The 18,911-nt window shown below is 33.5% G+C and overlaps 1 protein-coding gene across 1 annotated transcript; it reads right to left on the bottom strand.

The window, feature by feature from the left end:
• Window positions 1–4,117: 4,117 nt before the first annotated feature.
• On the bottom strand, window positions 4,118–15,144 carry LOC140436388 (uncharacterized). The gene is made up of 2 exons (XM_072525147.1): window positions 14,603–15,144; window positions 4,118–6,485 (listed from the first exon to the last, which is right to left on the bottom strand). Exons 1-2 carry the CDS (start codon window positions 14,820–14,822, stop codon window positions 4,336–4,338), a joined length of 2,370 nt encoding a protein of 789 aa, XP_072381248.1. The 5' UTR covers window positions 14,823–15,144; the 3' UTR covers window positions 4,118–4,335.
• Between the last annotated feature and the right edge of the window lie 3,767 nt (window positions 15,145–18,911).

Genomic DNA, 18,911 nt, shown 5'->3' with positions numbered 1-18,911 from the left:
CAAATAAAATGAATATACATATATTAACTCTAAAACTTAAAAATATGTTTTAAATACATCACACTTTAAGTAATCCTTGTTTTCCAGTCTGTAGCCAAGAGATTAAAAGATTTCAGAAAATTAAAAAAAATTGTAGTCATTATTCATTTACATAGGTAACAAATTCATGACTTCATTTCTTCTTTCCATTCCATTTCTGTCTGCATGATTCTCTTCGATGTCCAAATTAACTGGTAAAATATTTTCATCAATATTTTCTGCCTCATATTCAAATTGGTCTTCGATTGTCATATTATGAAGAACACAACATGCTCTTATAAAATGTATTATATCTGGTATAGCTCTTAATTTTACATGGTACAACTGCCGGAATTTCTGCTTAAGTAGACCAAAACAGTGTTCAACTACATATCTATTTTTGCTTAATTTCATATTGTAATTTAGCTGTCTTCTTGTTAAGTTACCTCTATCTTTAAAAGGAGTTAGGAGATTGGGCAAACATGGATAACCACTATCCCCTAAAATAAAATAATCTGCACACTTTACAACTATAGTCTCAGCTAACGGTGAAGTTCTGAAAACTCTGCTGTCATGTATTGATCCTGGATAACCGACAAATAGATCCCTTATTCTTCTTTGGTGGTCACAAACTACTTGCAACTAAAAATATATATAAAAATTCTAGTCAGTTTTTAAGGTTATAAGATATGTATTAGTATGTGATTACCTGAATAGAATAATAATGTTTTCTATTTAAGTATGAGTCTGGATCATTTGTTGGTTTGTCTATTTTAATGTGACTTCCATCAATTACTCCAATAACACCTGGAAAATTGTTTTGCCTAAAGTTTCTCTCAATTTCTATTTTCTCTTCACCTAATGGCCATTTAATTACTTGAGGGGCCATATTGCTCAGGAAATATGTTAACTTTCTAATTAATTTAAAAAGAGTGCTGATAGCAATGTCGAATCTATCAGTTACATCTCTGAAAGATGCAGTCTGGTGACCAACGAACCATAAATATATTAATGTTTGTTCATATTCTCCAAGCTTCCCATTACCTCCCGCTTAATAATGAAAATATTGTGAATATCTGAAGTGGTTCGCAATATCTTCTGCAACAGCACGACTAACGCGAAAGTGTTCAATAAATTCACAATCGTTGTAACTTGACACCGTTTCTTCAATATAATTCTTATTTTTAGGCCTTATACGTTCATCTAGAATTTGTAACAAATCTTCATCTGACGACAATTCTTCAATGTCAAAAACCTCTTCATCAGAAGAAGAACTTTCAGAAGATTCCTAAAATATATTTTTTTCACTTCATAAGTTATTTAATCATAGTTATATCACGTATAATTACCATGTTGGATATTTAATCCAAAAATTTATTCAATAAAGGATAATCAATGTAAATACACCAAACGTTGGAATTGAACAATAACCAATAAATAGTCAGTTCAATATAACTTAGTGAAAAATATTTACAATATAATATATATACAGTAGACTCCCTCTATAACGAGAACTGAAATGGCAGACTAATTACCTCGTTATAAGCGGATCTCGTTATATCCAACAACAATAATATTGTGCATACATATGAATATGTAGTTTTCTAAAACATTAACTTTCTATAGTGAAGCCATTCGGAGCAATATAATATGCTAATAAATATTGTTTGAATGGCGTTTTTAAAACAAAGTTGTTTACTTTTATTGTCAATGAAATGCATTAAAACAAAAAAGAGTTGTTTACTTTTACTGTCAATGATATATGTTAAAACAAAAAATCTGTATTCTGTAAATATGTATAAAGCGTATAAAGTTATTTTGTCATTTTTAACTGCTTTAAATTGTCCAGTATTCTATCTATCATATTTTCTAAAGATGTGAAACAGTTTTATGCTTCTTCATTTGCGTTTTGTCCTTGGATAAAGTTTCTGACAACCTTTAAAACACTTTCAACATCTTGTCTATTAGGACCCATATTATTAGGTGTGAATGGTCAACCCAATACAATGACACTTGTGAATCATAAATTTTACATTTCCGACTAAGAATCATAAATTGTAAGAAGTTTATTGCGGGCGGCCCGCAGTTAAAAAGGGTATTTATTTATAGCTACTGTCGGGCCAAAACGTAAAAAACACGTTTTGCAATCTTATTGTCTCTCGTTATAAGCAAATTTACCTCGCTATAAAGGGTTATAGTTCAATAGAAATTTCACGTGACATCTAATGTACCTCGTTATAAGCGAAATCTCGTAATAACCGTGTTCGTTATAAAGGGAGTACACTGTATTTACAGGTTAAGAATAAGAAACCTTATTTTATTTATTTATACTTAGTACGCCCGCGTCAAACTATTAGTTGGAACATAATCTTCAAACCAGAATGACTATTTGAAAACGGTCGACAAATCTGCAAGAACATCTGACCAAACAGTTGGAGTTTGAAGTTAAACCTGCACGAACACAATTATTTTACTGCGCAAACTCGCGCGTTGTAAAACCGTTTCCAACTACTGCAGAAACAAACCTATTGTAGTGAGCTGATATGTTGATCATTATATATGTTGTTGTCAAAGTTTTTTTTATTATTAAAAAGGTAGGATTATCTTCTGGTTTGTAATAAAATTAAAAGTAGTTAAAGACAAATACACATACAGTATAAGCTGCCACATCCTGACTTTATATAGTTTAAAAACTTATGGAAGATAGAAAATCACATAGGTATTATGCAGTATGATGTCCTTTTTTGTTGTTTTTGTCACAGGTTCTTACAAGGTAAAGACCTAAATCTCTTTACCTAGTAAGACCTTTTATTTACATACGTATATAATGATCAACATATTATCACCTCACTACAATGATAGTGTCATAAGAAAAAGATGAAGACAGACAGTACCCTGGATGTAAGCGGAAAACTTCTTATTGGCGATATCTATATTATTGGTTTTTAACAAAACAAACTCTTTGCTGGGCCTGACGATGAGGCAAATATTGAAAGCCTGGAAACCGATCGCTTCTGTAAAACTTTGAAAGTAAATATTAGATTGTGAGTATTGACCTTTTTAATATATCTTTTCAATTATGGACTGACACTTGCAACCCTTTTATCACCATAATAATTATTATAATAGAGTCAAAGTAATATTAAATTTACTTACTTAAGTTGAGAGAAAACAGCAAACACCTTAAAAATGTTCACAGTTTTAAGTTTATTTAAATAACACTATAATTATAAACCAACACTATAATTATACCAACACACACATATATAGAGCTATTAAAAGTAAAAATTATATTTATATAATTAAATTCAACAGACATAAATGTGATTCGTAAGGATTACTGAATCCATATCTGTTAAAACTGCAAATTATGCGTCTTTATTTAGAGGTGTAGATTATCGTTACTTGAGAGTTTCTACTTGTTACTTTTGATACGCTTTTGTATATAATCAGTTACAGTAAAAGTGATTTTGTAACAAGTAGATACCTCTTCAGCATCTCTAGATTTTGGGAATGAATATATCACGCGTCCCTAGTGTTTATATTCTACTTTTCTGTTAAGCAAATATAATATAGATAAATTATTTTGTCATTTACTAAAATATGTGTATGTTTGTAGTATTCCTTTTCCATATCTCAAAAAAAGTTTTTTTCAAAAGGAAAGTATGAAATAACAAAATTCAAATATATAAATTCAATTGACTTGAGTTTTTTCATGATGTCACGTTGGCGGTAGAGTCAATAGTAAAACGTAGAGCCAAACAGTTAAATGTAGAGTGAAGCAACCACCGATGATGGTAGTAAGAGAAAAAGAAATGTTGATAAAGACGAAATGGAATCTTTTCCAAGAAATAAAAAAGATGCCTGCAATACCAGTAAAAATAAGAAGTAAGGATCAGTCAGACAGGTTACTAGCAATGGTAAAAGATATAAATTAAGTAAATTGGAAGCTAGAAGAATTAAGAAGTTAGCAAAAAGAATTTAAGGTTTGCGTCCATGTAAGTTGTTTAAAATTATAGACTGCAACAAATTATTTAAAAGAAATTTCTCCAGTATTTAATCTTATATGAAGTTTCATATTAAATGTTAAGAAAACTGCTTAAAACAAATGTTACATTTATTTTTTCTTTATTGCATTTTTAACAAATGTCTAAAATAAATTTTACATTTTTTCTCCAGTACGCACTCTCAAATGTGTTACTGCTTAAGACAAATTTCACACTTGTAAGGTTTTTCCCCAGTGTGCACCCTCAAATGTCTTTTTAAATTACCTTCTGCTCTAAACTGCTTAAAACAAATTTCACAGTTGTAAGATTTTTAACCAGTGTGCAATCTCAAATGTGTTTTCCAATGATGTGCTTGACTAAACTGCTTAAAACAAATTTCACACTTGTATGGTTTTTCGCCAGTGTGCAATCTCAAATGTGTTTTCAAATGACCTGCTTGACTAAACTGCTTATAACAAATTTCACACTTGTACGGTTTTTCACCAGTGTGCAATCTCAAATGTGTTTTCCAATGATGTGCATGACTAAACTGCTTAAAACAAATTTCACACTTGTATGGTTTTTCGCCAGTGTGCAGTCTCAAATGCCTTTTCAAACTACCTGCTTCTCTAAACTGCTTAAAACAAATTTCACACTTGTGAGATTTTTCCCCAGTGTGGGATTTTATATGTCGTTTCAAATTACTTGCTCGATTAAACTGCTTCAAACAAATTTCACACTTGTAAGGCTTTTCACCAGTGTGTACTCTTAAATGCTTTTTCAGATAACCTGCTTCATTAAACTGTTTAAAACAAATTTCACAGTTGTATGATTTTTCGCCAGTGTGCAGTCTCAAATGCCTTTTCAAACTACCTGCTTCCCTAAACTGTTTAAAACAAATTTCACACTTGTAAGAATTTTCCCCAGTGTGCAATGTTAAATGTGTTTTCAACTGACCTGCCAGAATAAACTGCTTAAAACAAATTTCACACTTGTAAGGCTTTTCACCAGTGTGTACTCTCAAATGCCTTTTCAAACTACCTGCTTCTCTAAACTGTTTAAAACAAATTTCACACTTGCATGGTTTTTCGCCAGTGTGCAGTCTCAAATGCTTTTTCAAACTACCTGCTACATTAAACTGCTTAAAACAAATTTCACAGTTGTATGGTTTTTCGCCAGTGTGTACTCTCAAATGCCTTTTCAAATCACCTGTTTGATTAAACTGCTTAAAACAAATTTCACACTTGCATGGTTTTTCGCCAGTGTGCAGTCTCAAATGCTTTTTCAAACTTCCTGCTACATTAAACTGCTTAAAACAAATTTCACAGTTGTATGGTTTTTCGCCAGTGTGCAGTCTCAAATGCCTTTTCAAACTACCTGCTTCTCTAAACTGTTTAAAACAAATTTCACACTTGTAAGGTTTTTCTCCAGCGTGTACTCTCAAATGCCTTTTCAAATCACCTGTTTGATTAAACTGCTTAAAACAAATTTCACACTTGTAAGATTTTTCCCCAGTGTGCGACTTTATATGGTGTTTCAAATGATTTGTTTGATTAAATTCCTTAAAACAAATTTCACACTTGCATGGTTTTTCGCCAGTGTGCAGTCTCAAATGCCTTTTCAAACTACTTGCTCGATTAAACTGTTTAAAACAAATTTCACACTTGTACGGTTTTTCACCAGTGTGCACTCTCAAATGTGTTTTCAACTGATCTGCTTGATTAAACTGCTTAAAACAAATTTCACAGTTGTATGGTTTTTCGCCAGTGTGCAATCTCAAATGTGTTTTCAACTGATCTGCTTGACTAAACTGCTTATAACAAATTTCACACTTGTACGGTTTTTCACCAGTGTGCAATCTCAAATGTGTTTTCCAATGATGTGCATGACTAAACTGCTTAAAACAAATTTCACACTTGTATGGTTTTTCGCCAGTGTGCAGTCTCAAATGCCTTTTCAAACTACCTGCTTCTCTAAATTGCTTAAAACAAATTTCACACTTGTAAGATTTTTCCCCATTGTGGGATTTTATATGTCGTTTCAAATTACTTGCTCGATTAAACTGCTTCAAACAAATTTCACACTTGTACGGTTTTTCACCAGTGTGCACTCTCAAATGTGTTTTCAACTGATATACTTGATTAAACTGCTTAAAACAAATTTCACACTTGTAAGATTTTTCACCAGTGTGGGATTTTATATGTTGTTTCAAATTACTTGCTTGATTAAATTGCTTAAAACAAATTTCACACTTGTACGGTTTTTCACCAGTGTGAACTCTCAAATGTATTTTCAAATAAGCTTCTCGATTAAACTGCTTAAAACAAACTTCGCACTTGTAAGATCTTTGTCCAGTTGCAACTTTCATATTTTTATTTAATGTTTTTCCTTCAGAGTGTTGACTCATATAATTTCCTTCGTAAGATGAATCTTCAGTTAGTCTCTCCATAATTTCCATTTTGTGATCTTCTTGGATGTAACCTAAAATACAAACCAGCTATAATATAAATATTTGAGTATTATAAGTAAAAATGAGTTCAATAATCAAAGTAAAGCATAATAAAATTGAAGACAGTTGAAATAGTAAATGATATAAACATGTTTTAGAAACCTGTGTTTATATGTGTAATAGTCACCAGAACGACTTTTAAATATGCATGAAATTTTTTTTATGATGTAGCATTAAAGAATACATACAAATCATTCCAGTAAGGGCCGAAAAAGGTATTCATATTTGACGTATATTAGGCAGGTGTGGGAATTTTTTTTTTTTTTTCAAAAATTTACTAATTCTTTGGCACTTTTAACTGACATTATATTACTGACAAAACCACATTATATAAAATACAGTTCTGACTGGTACTTTCAGTACCTCAAAAAATGTATCATTAGATATGAAATACATCTTCTTTTATTTACTACTTAAAAACCACGGTTTAATTTGTACCAGTGTTATGGTTTGACCACAGAATACATCATCCCAACAAGAAGCGAAAGCTTTGTCGGTACCTTTGATGTTCGGAGGACAGAAATTTCGGAGTGACAGTGACAGTTAAACTACTTAGTACACAAAGAAAAGTAATGAGGAAGTTGTTCAAAACCATAGTCAAATTATAGTTACACTCATGATACGGAGAACGCCTACCAAAGTTAGAGCGATGAAATTTAATTGCAAAATTATGAGATGTTCTAGTAACTCTAGAGGGAACATTAAAGTCGATTAGAGACAGTATATCATTGCAATTAATTTTTGAATTCAGTAGTTTATGAAGAAACAAAACATCAGCATACATCCGTCTGGAAGATAGCCTAGGAAGGTTTAATGTATTTCTAATTTCTGAGTAGGAATGGTCATGGTCATGTTATGCATACAAAGACTTAATGAAAAGTAAGTTACTGAATCGTGAGTCTAAGCTGAGAATCTATAAAACAGTAATTAGACCAGTGGTCACATATGGATGTGAAACGTGGACCCTCTTAACCACTGATGAAAATCAACTAAGAATATTTGAGCGCAAAATACTAAGGAAGATATTTGGACCAACCCAATGCAGCGATAGTTCGTGGAGAATTAAAATGAACCACGAGCTGGATGAACTAATGCAGAGCGCAGATATTGTCAGATTTGTAAAGTGACAAAGACTAAATTGGCTTGGTCACCTAGAAAGAATGCCAGATAATCGAGCTGTAAAAGTAGTCCAGAGATGGAAGCCCCAAGGAAACAGAACAAGAGGAAGGCCCCGTAAAAGATGGATAGACGACGTAGAGAGGGATCTTAAAACCATGAACATCAGGCAGTGGCGAAGGAAAGTATCCGACAGGGCAGAATGGAAGAACATTGTTAAGCAGGCCAAGACTCACAAAGGGTTGTAGCGCCATTAGAAGAAGAAGAGTAGGAATGGTCGCTTAAAGGTTTGTGTAATTTAAAACTTAAGTATCTAATGAATTTATTTTGGACTTTTTCAAGCTTGGCTATATGGACTTCATAAGTGGGTGACCAAACGACTGAGCAATACTCAAGAACAGATCTTACTAGGGAAATGTAAATCAGTCTGATGGAATTAATGTTATGCAAAAAAAATGAGCGCAAAAATTTAGTTTGGAATCTAATTGAACACCTAGATCTCTTACAGTTGAGACAGCCTTCAGTGGTTCTTCAGCTAATATGTAATTATAAGAGAGGTTGTTAATTCTTCTACAGAAACTAATAAAGTGACATTTTCCAACATTAATGCTCATTTGGTTCCAATTGCACTATGCCATAATTTTGTTAATATCAATTTGGAGTTTCTCACAATCTGAGACGTCTTCGACAATTCTATAGATTTTTAAATCATCAGCAAATAGCAAAAATTTAGAGTTAATTTGAGATTTAATGTCATTAACAAATATATTAAAAAGGAAAGGCCCTAAGTGGCTTCCTTGTGGAACACCAGATGTTACGGAGATCTCACTAGATTGAAAGTGTTTAATTTTAACAAGTTGTATTCTGCTAGTTAGGTAACTACATAACCAGTTATACAGATTGCCTGTAAATCCAATAGTTTTAAGCTTGTTACACAACAATTTATGATTCACAGTGTCAAATGCTTTGGAGAAATCTGTATAAATAGCATCCACCTGTAGTCTCCTTTCCAAAGCATCAGATATGTATTGCGTGAAAAGTAAAAGATTTGTTGAAGTTGATCTACCTGAAAGAAAACCATGTTGCTCTTCAATTAGTACATTGCATAAAGGTGTTTTAATAGAGTCACATATTATACTCTCTAGTATTTTAGGAATAGAAGAAAGAATGCTTATTGGTCTGTAGTTAGCTATGTTACTCCTGTCACCTGATTTATGAATAGAAACAATAAAACTAGATTTCCACAAACTTGGACAAATACCTGAATCAAGTGAATGAGAAAACAGAAAATATAAGGGATGGGTTAAAGTACATCTACATTTTTTTAATAGTATGGGTGGAATTCCATCTGGCCCTGAGCCCTTATAAATGTCCAAATTGGCTAATTTTTCAAATATGATTTCAATAGATACATTACAAGAATTTAGACTCACTGTTTTCTCATACTCTAAGATGGGCTGTATTAAATCATCATCATTTGCTCTGTAAATATTTTGAAAGCATTGCGCAAAGCTATTAACGATATCCGCACCATTATTAAGCATTGTGTTTCCAAAAAACATTGTGTTTGGTAGACCATTATTTTTGCGTTTGCTGTTAACAAAATTCCAAAAGTGCTTTACGTTTGAACTAATTCTAGATTCAGTTTGACATATAAATTTCATGACATGACCTGCTTAGTTCTTTGCATTTGGTTCTCAAGGAAGAGAAAAGTAGATAATCGTCCCAAGAATTTGTTTGTTTATATACCTTGTGAGCAATTTTTTTCCTAAATATTAATGATTTTAGGTCATTAGTCACCCAACGAGGAAATTTGGGATTTTTTAATCTTGTACGTGGTATTGAACAATTGACACCAAACTGCAATATGGAGTAGAACAGTTCCGTGGCTTCGTTAATATCTCTGCAAATACCTAAAACGTTCTCCCAGGAGATACTAGCAAGATACATATTAAGAGCAACATAGTCTCCTCTCCTAAAATTGAAGGCAAAACTATCATATTGAAGCTCGGGCATATTATCTTTTATAGCTAAAGAAATTGATAACGCAGGATGATAACGATCACAAGGCAATAAGTAATCGTTAGCAATTTCAACTGTTACATTTTCATTATCATTTGCAAAAACTAGGTCAAGTAAAACTCGGTTGCAATTTGTGATTTGATTGAGCTGAAATAGGTTATGAAATGCAAAAGTATCAACTAAAGTATCAGTAGCAGTGTTACTATTATTACTACAGACACCTCTTTCATCATGGTACCATTCGCTGTTTGGCAGATTGTAGTCTCCTGTTAGAATGAACTTGTGTTCAGGAAAATTGTTACAGACAGATTCTACACTAATACAATGATTCTCATAGCATATTAAGGCTGAATTAGGCGGAAGATAAACTGTACCAAGTATATAGCATTGATTCAGAGTGCAAACTTCGACAAACAGTTCCTCCAAGTGAGCATGTGGTAATAGAATAGACCTCGATGAGTAACATTTTTTAACTGCAATAAGGACACCCCCTCCAATTACTTTAACACTAGTTAATGGAGAGCGGTCCTTTCGATATATATTAAAATCTTAAAGTCCCAATTCGTCACTACTGATACCATCACACAACCACGACTCAGTAAATATAAGCACATCATAGTCAGTTGTAGCAGCACTTTCTTCAAGAGCACCAAGCTTAGTTCTAATTCCTCTAACATTCTGAAAATATACTGTTAGTTCATTAGACACAATGTGGGAGGTACCCCTGGAATTCAGTTTTTTTTCTGGATTACTATTTTTGGTACGCCACGAATGTACCTAATGGTAAGATTTTCTTCACCTTTTGAAACCCTATCTGCCAAATTAGTACGAAGTTCACTAAGGTATTTTCTCTGTAGATAGGTGGAATCGGAGCTAATCTTAATATTGGATGCAGCAAGTTTATTTTTATTTTTTAAAATTGATAGTGCTACATTCTTATTTTCAAGGACTACTTTAAGTGGATGTGACATATTATTCTTGATATTACCAAGTCTAATGACTTTTTTAACTTGAATATTGGGATTGATCACGCTTAAAGTTTGTTTAACTTTCTTCATATCTTCTTCAATTCTTGCTGGTGCTGTGCTAGAGTTGGTTTCATGGAGGTTATAAATAATAATATTATTTTCACGGAATTTACGTTCCTCCACTTCCTGGATGATGGTGTCAAGATCTGTGGCTTTGTTATCTCTAGGCAGTTCTAGTGAGCTAATTTTATCAATAAGTTGTTCCACCTTTTGTTCAAGAGAACTGATTTGCTTCTTCATCATAGGAATCATTTTAATACCCTCCTCACAGGATTCGCAAAAAGGTTTAAGGACTCTTCTACCCTTCAACTCCAACACCCTGATTTCTGATGCTGTCAGATTGGCACATTGATGATGAATATTCTGATTGCAACCATCTACTACTACTAAGGATTTCCACAGTTTTCACTGTCTTCCTTCACTCAACTGTTTTCTCCAATTTTCCCTGTCATTCCAGTCTCCATCTCGCAGGGTTCTTTTCTCCATAGCCTCGTCGATTTCATCTCTGAATGACCTTCGGGGTCTTCCTCTCTTTCTTCTTCCAATCGGGCTCCATTCTGTGATTTTGTTTATCCAGCGTCCTCTGTCCGCTCTTCTGACGTGGCCGTACCAGGATAGTCTCTTCTCCTCTATATAGTCGATTATGTCTGATTGCACTCCCATTCTCCGCTTAATCTCTGCGTTTTCAATTCTGTCTCTTTTTGTAAGTCTACAGCTTCTCCTCAGGAACTCCATTTCTACTGCTCTTATTCTACCTCTATTTCTCTTGTTTATTGTCCAGTTTTCGGACCCATATGTCAGGATACTTCTTGTCAGGGTGTTATATATTCTCTTTTTTGTCTTTATCGTAATGTTCTTATCCCACAACACTGAGTTTAGTTGTCTTATACAGTTTCTTGTTTGTCTCAGTCTGTTGTTTATATCTTCTTCTGTTGTTCCCTGGTTCGATATTATGGTTCCTAAATACTTGAATTTATCTGTTCCATTTATTTGTCTTCCCTCGTCTATCTCTAGGTTTCTCATATCCTTGTTTTCTGTTGTTAGGTATTCGGTTTTCTCTAAGTTTATTTCCATTCCGTTGTTTTTATATTCTTCTTCTAGTTTTCTGAGCATAAAGCTGAGATCTTCTTCATCTTGTGCGATGACTACTTGATCGTCGGCAAAACTTAAGGTGTATAGGTATTCGTCTCTTACTGGTATGCCCATTCCTTCGCACTTTCTCCTCCATGGTTTGAGTGTCTTTTCCAAGAATATTTTAAACAGAGTAGGGGACGTAGCACAGCCTTGTAGAAGTCCTTTTGTCGCAACCATCACAAACCCAATATTCACCACCCTTGACATCCAACAAACATTTTGTGCATGACATATTTAAAAATTTTAAAAATTTTTAGATCAAGTACTGGCCTATCTTCTAAATATATTATTTGTAGAAGTACTGATAACTTTTTATGAAGAGTACTTAAGTTTTTGTTGAACTCAATTAGGAGAATATGTGCTTCTAATTGCAAATAAATGCAATTTCTGGAACATTCACTAATAAATATGAAAAATAACTTACAGATTAATAGGGTCTGAACTTTTACGGGTTTTCTGACACCAAACAACTCATTAATCACTAATAAATATCACTTAAATTGTACATCATTAACAGAGCAGAAAAATATGTGTGACTTGTAGTAGATTATGAATATCCTTTTGACATCATCACCCATATAGGAAGTGATACAGGGTTCCTTGATGATGGTTCGCTTCAATTTGAGTTGAAAAAAACAGGTGATTATCATGAAGAAATGACTTCCGAAGTATTTGAGCTCTGGTTTAAGAGAATCTTACCAAAATTGGAACTTGGGTCTGTGGTTGTTATGGACAATGCGCCATATCATAGCCGTAGACTAGAACAATTACCGAGGACGGCATGGCGGAAGGGCTTTTTCAAGAATGGCTTGTAGAAAAGGGGATTGCATACGAAGAATCAATGCTCAAAATTCAGCTACTTGAGATTACATGGTTAAGGAAAAGTGAATATTTTAAATATGCTGTGGATGAAACTGCAACAGCTTATGGTATCAAAGTTCTGCGTCTACCACCTTATCATTGCGAACTTAATCCCATTGAACTTATCTGGGCGCGAGTGAAAAATTAAAAAAAGTTAAGGAACTTTTGATTCAACCAATCCTCCATGTAACTCCAGAGAAATGGGCTAAATGTATAGGCCACATAATTAAAGAAGAACATCGTATGTCCGAACTTGACACTCATGTCGAAGTTTTACTAGAGCAAATGATAATTACACCGGGTGAAGATAATGACAGCGATAGCAGCACTGCATCTTTAGATTTAGACAGCGAATAATATTTTTTAATAGTTTAGTAGGAAGATCAGCATAAAAAAACCAAAAACAAAAAAAAACCGAGAACATAGTAAGTGTGTATAGTGTTTGTGTTTAAATAGAATAGTACAATGTTTTGTTACATCAAAAATTATTTTTATTTTGTTTTTACAGAATTTTATTTTGTTTTATAGGATTTTATTTTGTTTTGTTTTATACTGTTTAAGTGTTTTGTTCATTTTATTTAATGGGACAATATGGCTCTTGGCGAACACCCATTAAAAAAAAGTAACGTGCCACAAGACACACCTTTGGGGTGGTGTGGAAACTGTCTCAAAATGTGTTTTAAAAAAATTTCATTGTGTAACTCTTTAAGGACGGGTCACGTTAAAAGACGTTTTAACGTAATTTCCACGACAGCCGGGTAGCATCAGTAAGCTCTGCAAAATTACTTGTTTTTTATAGCTTTTTGTTTGTGGCATTCTGTATTTTTAGGATATGTTTCGATCTCTATATAAAGAGATCGTTTTCAAATATACAAGTGATAGTAATATTTATTTTTCTATGGCTTTTTGTTTGCCGTTCTGTATAATTAGAAATAATGTTGGGAATAAGTAACAATATATTTAATTGAAATGTTTAATTTACTGATGTTTCGATCTCTATATAAAGAGATCGTTTTCAAATATACAAATGATAGTAATATTTATTTTTCTGTGGCTTTTTGCTTGTGCCATTCCGTATTTTTAGGGAGAATGTTGGAAGTAGGCCACAATACATCTATTTACATGTTTATTTTACTGACGTTCGATCTCTATTCCAGAGACCGTTTTTAAAATTAAGAAAAAAAAAAGAAAATAAATAATATAAGATTATATAAATATCTAATAATAAACAAATAAAATAAATATAACAATAATTTATATCTTTGAAAACGGTCTTTGGGTATAGAGATGAAGGTTTCTGACAATGAATCTGTCAAAATATGATTGAGCTAAGCAAATGGAGTATATCAATAATAGAAAACACTGCCATTTTGTCAGACTTAAAATGCAAAACATAAAACTGTCTATGCACACCAGATAAAATGTCACTATGTCACTGAACTGAATAACACTGGTTCAGTTTAAAACATGTCTGATTCCATCTGCACATACTTATTTTTTCAGACATAGTGGGCATTCTGATTGTTTATTATTCTGTGCTATTACTAAACTTTTTTAAACTGTCAAAAAATTTGTTTCACATTGTGAAAAAGCTGTAAATTTACATCATTTAAAATGTTTTGAAACAGAGAAACCTATGAAAAAAATTGGCAACCTGACAAGTGGTAAAACACTGTCATCTTCAATTTCTTCAACACAAATATCACCTTAAAAACAACAAAATTTTAATGGGCAAAATTCCCTTTGTGTATATCAACCACTATTCCCTATAATCCATTATTCTAATAAAAATTATTAAATAGACCTATTATATAAATAAAAGATTAGTAGTAATGTCTCAAATTAGCATGGCTAATAGAGGGACCAAAGTTGGCGAGGCTTGGGAAAGTTATTCCTATTATAATATGGAGAAATACATAGTCACTAACCTTTTTGAGTGTTTTGGTTTTCTTCAAATGACTTAAGTTTATATCCATGTTGTTCCATTTCAGTATCTATGGGGTATTTCTTTAAGTTGAAATAATCATTGGTGTAATGTGTACTTTGAATATTGGATTCCTCCTGAATTTCAAATTTAAAGCCATCCAATTCTTTATACTCTATTTCTATTTTACACGTTTCGTCGCTAATTTCTTGTTTTCCTTCCATTTTATTACACCTGATTTTAACCTATTAATTTTTAAATTTCTTATCGTTTGGATTTGGATTGTATGTGCTTCATTTCTAATTTCTAAAGTAAACACCATACCATATAGATAGATAAGAAGGTTAGGTGTAAACACCTGTGGCCTGTTTGCGGGAAGCAAAGTAGTCGGGGCACACTTTAAACTGTTTTACTGATTTATTAACAATAAACTACATCACAGATCAACTACATACTAAAAACAAGTAAGAAAACTGTAAGAGTTCTTTTTCTTGTCAGGTTGTCACCTCATCGTGTGATCATGTTCTGTTCTGACAGCCATCAGCTGCTTTGATCTCTTCTTTTCTCCGTCGACGTTCCCTCACTTCGGTAGCACAGTCAACCCATGTGTGGCTGGAGGTTAACTGTCAATCTGCCACAGTGTCATATCAGAGAACAACCGAACACATATTCATATCAGAGAACAACCGAACACATAATGTGTGTTCGATTATTCTATGGTCATATCCTCTCTCTTGGTGGACATATCTCTGGTCGGAACCTTTGATGTTCGGAGGACAGAAATTTCGGAGTGACATTGACAGATAAACTACTTAGTACACGAAGAAAAATAATGAGGAAGTCGTTCAAAACTACAGTATTCTGTATCACGGCTAAAACGATGCAGCTAAGATTAAGCATTACATAACATATCAATTTGAAATTTGCAAAATAGGCTTTGCATTAAATTCATATTGCAGATATTTTTATCCTTAATTTGACATTTCAAAGTATTTAAACCACCAATATCAAAATTATTTAAGAATGGATCGCCCAACTACACGATTAGTGAAAGAAATTTAATTATTACTCGCCATAAAAATTTATATATAGCCAAAAAGACATATCCAAAATGGTAATTAAATGTTCATCACATTATTAAGCGTTATCAGAATGAAAATAGAATTGAAAATAAATCAAGGTTAGCTTTAAATAAGATTTTTACCGAACGTGAGGAAAGATGGATTGAGAGAGAAATAGCAAATAATCCTACAAAAAGTGTACCAAAATTACGAGGTGAGGTAAAAAGACACTTTTGAAATCAATGTAATCCCGAAACAATTAGACGGATATTACGAAAGAATAGCCTACATGGTTGAATCGCTAGAAATAGACCTTTTATTAGCCAAAGAAATAGGCGTATTAGATTGCTATTTGCTAGGGAGCATATTAACACAGATTTAACCTTTTGGAATGTAGTAATATTTGCTGATGAAACAAAAATAAACTTTTTTGGTCTGATGGCAAAATGTCAGTGTGGAGAAAGCCGAATGAAGAACTAAAATTCAAAAATATGAAAGTTACGGTATCGCACGGTGGTAGTGAACTGATGCTGTGGGGGTGTATGTCATCTGCAGGAGTAGATAAAATTTTATTGAAGGGAATATGAACCAATACATGTACTTGGATATACTAAGGCAGCATTTCGCCGCTAGGGCTCAAAAAATAGGTACCAATATCAATTACCGGTTTTATCAGGGCAACGATCCAAATCACACGTCATATAGGGTTCGTACTTTGTTGCTTTATAATTGCTAAAATGTCATTAAAACACCAGCCCAGTCACCAGATTTGAATGTTATTGAAAAGTTGTGGTTGACATTAAAAAATAAAATAGGGGAAGGTTAGGTAAAATGGGATACTTAAGTAAAACGGGATAGTGCCTCTAGCGGCCTACCAATGACGTCAGCCGCGGTGAAAAATACTTAAAACATTCTTCTAATGCGCCTTGGCTTGTAGTTCGAACGCGCCGTAGTTCAAACACCTGACCTCGTGCTCAGACGAATGTGTTTTGTTTGACGTAACGCCGTAATGACGTTTGTGACTGATGTAATTTTCGGGTCCCACGTTTTAAGCTGCAATTTTTGTACAAGTTTTAAACAAGTTTTTGAAATAATTTTTGAACTGAGATGATGTGTAGTGCCTTTCGCATAATCTAAATAAGTTTTTGAGTGAACCAACTCATATTGAGCATACAAGGTAAGTTTTTTTTAACAGCATGTGAGGTAAAATGGGATATCCCGGTTTACCCCTTATGTGAAAATTCTATAGTTACGTCAAAATCATAATTTAAAAAAAAATAAAAGACTATTAAAAGCAAAAAATATTCACGCTTGTTTAGGGTAATATAAGAATAAACTTAGAATTATTTTTGTTTCAGATGCCTAGAAATTACCAACGAAAAACTGAGAGTCAAAAATGGTCTGAAAATCTATGGCCAGCGCTCTGGAAGCATTAGAAAAAGGAACTTGTGGATTTCTAAAAGCATTGAAAAAATATGGAGTTCTAAAATCAACATTGGAAAGAAGGTTCAAAGGAAGAAATAAATCCGCAACAAGTCATTCTAAATTACTTGGGAGCCGACTGCCTACATTTCCTCTAGAGTTGGAGCAGCAATTGGTAACATATGCAAAGAATATGGAATCTATGATGTTCGCTTTTTTGAAACGGAATAAACGTTTGCTTCGTTTGCCTGAAGCAACATCAGCTGCACGTGCTCGAGGTTTTAACAAGGAAGCAGTTTCATCATTTTTTTTTATATTTTGGAGCCTCTTCAAGAAAAAATGAACTTTCCGCCCTCCCGTATTTTTAACGTTGACGAAACCGGGATTACAACAGTTCAAGGTCGTCCATCAAAAGTGATTGCTGTCAAGGGTAGAAAACAGGTCGGCACCCTAATATCTGCAGAACGAGGGGAGCTTTCCACTGCTGTAATCTACATGAGTGCCAGTGGAATATTTGTTTCTCCTATGATCATAATTCCCAGAGTTTCTATGGATCCGCAGTTCTCAGAGGGTGCACCGTCAGGAACATTAGTCGTTATTGATAAATCTGGTTGGATGCAATGGTTTGACCATTTTCTTCATCACACTCAATCATCAAAAGAAAACCGATCTCTCTTAATCTTGGATGGCCATAAAACCCATACACAAAATATTGCTATTATTGATAAAGCACGTGAAAATGGAGTGACAATAATTTGTCTGCTTCCTCATACGAGCCATAGGATGCAGCCCTTGGATGTTTTCTTAATATATCCGTTAAGTAAATTTTATACGCAAGAAATAGAAATGTGGCTGAGACATTATCCAGGGCGATGTGTAACTATCTCAGAGGTGCCTCACCTACTTGGAAAAGCTTATTTACGAGCATCTACTCCATTAAATGCCATTAATGGTTTCCAAAAAACAGGAATTTTTCCACTGAATCGTACTGTTTTTACCGAAGAGATGTTCGCTGCAGCTTTGCCTACTGATCATAAGCCAAATATTGAAGAAAACATATCCGGCCTCGAAAAAAGCCAATCCAAAAATGACCAGCCTGTCGAAGAACAAGTTACTCCAGAAAGACAAAATAATGAATCTTCTAAAGATTTGCTTACGGACATGCCCTGAACAAGCACTGGTGTAGGTCTATTTTCTCCGGAACAAGTTGTTCCCTATCCAAAAGCACCGCAAAAACAAATTAAGCAACAGAGTAAAAATAAAGCTAAACCTGTCATATTAAAAAGCACCACGTATAAAGAAGAATTGGAGACATCTCTAGTTATCAGAAGATTAAAAGTTAATGTTAAAAATGTTAACTCAAAGACCAAGATTAAGTCACTAAAGCACAAAACCGTAAAAAAAGAAAATACTTCCACGAAGGTTAAAAACAGTGACAGTAGTGCAGATGAGGAATGCTTCTATTGTAACAATAGATATTCTTCAGACAAAAAAGGAGAAGGCTGGATACAATGCTGCAATTGTAAAAAATGGGAACATGAGACTTGTGCAGGAGCTGACAGGGATGATGACGTATTTACTTGCGAATATTGCAGATATGATTAAGTTAAGCTATGAAACGGAAGACATTTGACCAATGCGTTCTTCCTATTATGACACACGGAGCAGAAACTCTCACGCTCACAAAAAACAACAGCACAAAAAATGCAAGTGGCACAAAGGCGCATGGAAAGATCAATTCTCGGCGTGACAAAAAAAGACAAAATAAGGAATCAAGACTTAAGGAAAAAAACAGGTATCAGTGATGTCATCGAACGTTTAGCCAAGCTG

Source organism: Diabrotica undecimpunctata, chromosome 3, assembly GCF_040954645.1.
Source record: "Diabrotica undecimpunctata isolate CICGRU chromosome 3, icDiaUnde3, whole genome shotgun sequence".
NCBI lineage: Eukaryota > Metazoa > Arthropoda > Insecta > Coleoptera > Chrysomelidae > Diabrotica > Diabrotica undecimpunctata.
The sequence above is the reverse complement of the archived record's forward strand: the minus strand, read 5'-3'. Positions and strand labels throughout refer to the sequence as shown.